Raw genomic sequence first — 1,925 nt, 5'->3', positions numbered from 1 at the left:
TGTGTGTGTGTGTGTGTGTGTGTGTGAGTGAGATTGACCTCTCCAGCTGCTGAGGGCTCAGGTTGGCTGCAGGAGCTCCAGCTCTCCGGTGGCGCAGCAGGGACGCTGCTACATCTCTCTTCAGCAGCACATGAGGGGCAGGAGTTCCTGAAAACACACAAAACACTCTTTCAGTTCAGCAAATATAATCACAAACTATTAGTCTGTGGATGAAACACACTGACACACACAAGACAGTCTGTTCCTCACCTTCAGCACTGACGGAGTTGGATTCAGACGAGGAAGAGGCAGAATCTGAGGTGGAATCTGATGCGGAATCAGACGCGGAGTCGGATGCGGAGTCGGACTCAGAGGAAGATGAGGATGCTAAGGAAGATGAGGATGCTGAGGAAGAGTCGGAATCAGCCGGAGCTCCGGTGGGAGGAAGCACCACCTCGGCTGCAGGTTCATCTGCGGCGTCTGGCTCTGTGTACACTACACACACACACAGCACACTGATAAGAGCTCTCACACACACACACACACACACACTTCAGTCACAGTGATGTCATGATGAAAGTACCTCACCTCCCATAGATGCGCAGACAGACAGCAGAGCGCAGACGCTCAGGAGGCTCAGAGTCTTCATGGCTCTTCAGGTCTGGGTTTGTTCTTCAGTCAGTTGATGGTGATGCTGGTCTCTCGTGTCTGTCATCCGTCTGCTCAGCGGTGTGTTTATACTCTCACTGTCACCCACACACACTGCTGCTGGAGTCTGTGATTGGTTTGGGAATTGAGTAACAGACTTGCCCCTTTCTGCATTCCAAAAACAACACACACACACACACACACACACACACACACTCACACACACACACGCACACGCATGTTCCAGCAACCACAGGCTGGCATACAGACACATGCACCTAAACATGGGAAACGGGGCCAAAACCACTAACAAACATGGCATGAACGGGCCGTCACAGAGTGAACCGTCGCTGGCTGAATTTAATGAAATACTCTCCATATCTGTGGGAAATGTAGGCGATGCTTCTAAATGCAAAACATATATTTTTCAGCCAAACTCTGAGCAACAGTCATTGCAGGGTCCAAAATGTTCCTGGACCGGGCCAGATGGATGCTCAGGGAATCAGGAAACTGCTATATGAGGAAAACCTCATGGGAAACGGGAAAAACCTGCGGATCCGTGTGCGTCTGTCACGTCTGTTATGTAAGAACCGTTTGTGCCGATATTCGTCCAGCAGGTTTCATCCAGCATCTGCCATAAAACGCATTTATTTCCGTTCTACCTAAATACATCAGCTCAGTAAACAGAATGTGGGTCACATCACGTGAAACGTGTCATTAGGGTTTACAGGGATCCCCCACAATGCTCCACTTCAGTCATGGGCCGATATATATATATATATATATATATGGAATATATACAGATGTTTGTGTACCATAGACTTGTTTTGTTTATATTTAAAGCTCATTATAATGACTAACCCTAAACTTCAAAACTTCAAAAACACATATTTACATTATTTATGAGCCACTTTTCTTTTTGAGCGTGTGCCAAATGGAGCCGCATTTAGCTGACATCTGGGGACATTTCTCAATAAATCTGTGCCCAAACCTCTAACCAGCTCCCATTTTAACTCGGGGCATTTTCTGAGGCCAGGTGTACTTTTACAGGCAATTATATTTTACCTTAAAGGTCATACAAATGCATGAAATGCTATACAGAATACCATGAGATAATGGAGCTGTAGTCTCACAGGGATTCAGGTTCGAGCCAGCACCATCATATGTCCTCTGCCGCCCTACTGTCCCGTCAAAGCCCTGAAAACAGACAGACAGACAGACAGTCAGACAGTCAGAGAGACAGACAGACAGACAGACAGACAGACAGTCAGAGAGACAGACAGACAGACAGACAGACA

General features: G+C 47.3%; 1 protein-coding gene across 1 annotated transcript in view; it reads right to left on the bottom strand.

Moving 5' to 3' along the window:
* Positions 1–1,083, bottom strand: part of bglapl (bone gamma-carboxyglutamate (gla) protein, like) — a 5,875-nt gene extending 4,792 nt beyond the window's left edge. Inside the window, exons 1-3 of the mRNA XM_016509461.1 lie at positions 568–1,083; positions 250–474; positions 39–147 (exon numbers count right to left, since the gene is read on the bottom strand). Of these exons, the coding sequence (XP_016364947.1) occupies positions 39–147; positions 250–474; positions 568–628 (395 nt within the window). The 5' untranslated portion in view covers positions 629–1,083. The remainder of the gene's footprint in view (positions 1–38; positions 148–249; positions 475–567) is intronic.
* Between the last annotated feature and the right edge of the window lie 842 nt (positions 1,084–1,925).

Source organism: Sinocyclocheilus rhinocerous, unplaced genomic scaffold, assembly GCF_001515625.1.
Source record: "Sinocyclocheilus rhinocerous isolate Xijiao unplaced genomic scaffold, SAMN03320098_v1.1 scaffold1615, whole genome shotgun sequence".
Lineage (NCBI taxonomy): Eukaryota > Metazoa > Chordata > Actinopteri > Cypriniformes > Cyprinidae > Sinocyclocheilus > Sinocyclocheilus rhinocerous.
The sequence above is the reverse complement of the archived record's forward strand: the minus strand, read 5'-3'. Positions and strand labels throughout refer to the sequence as shown.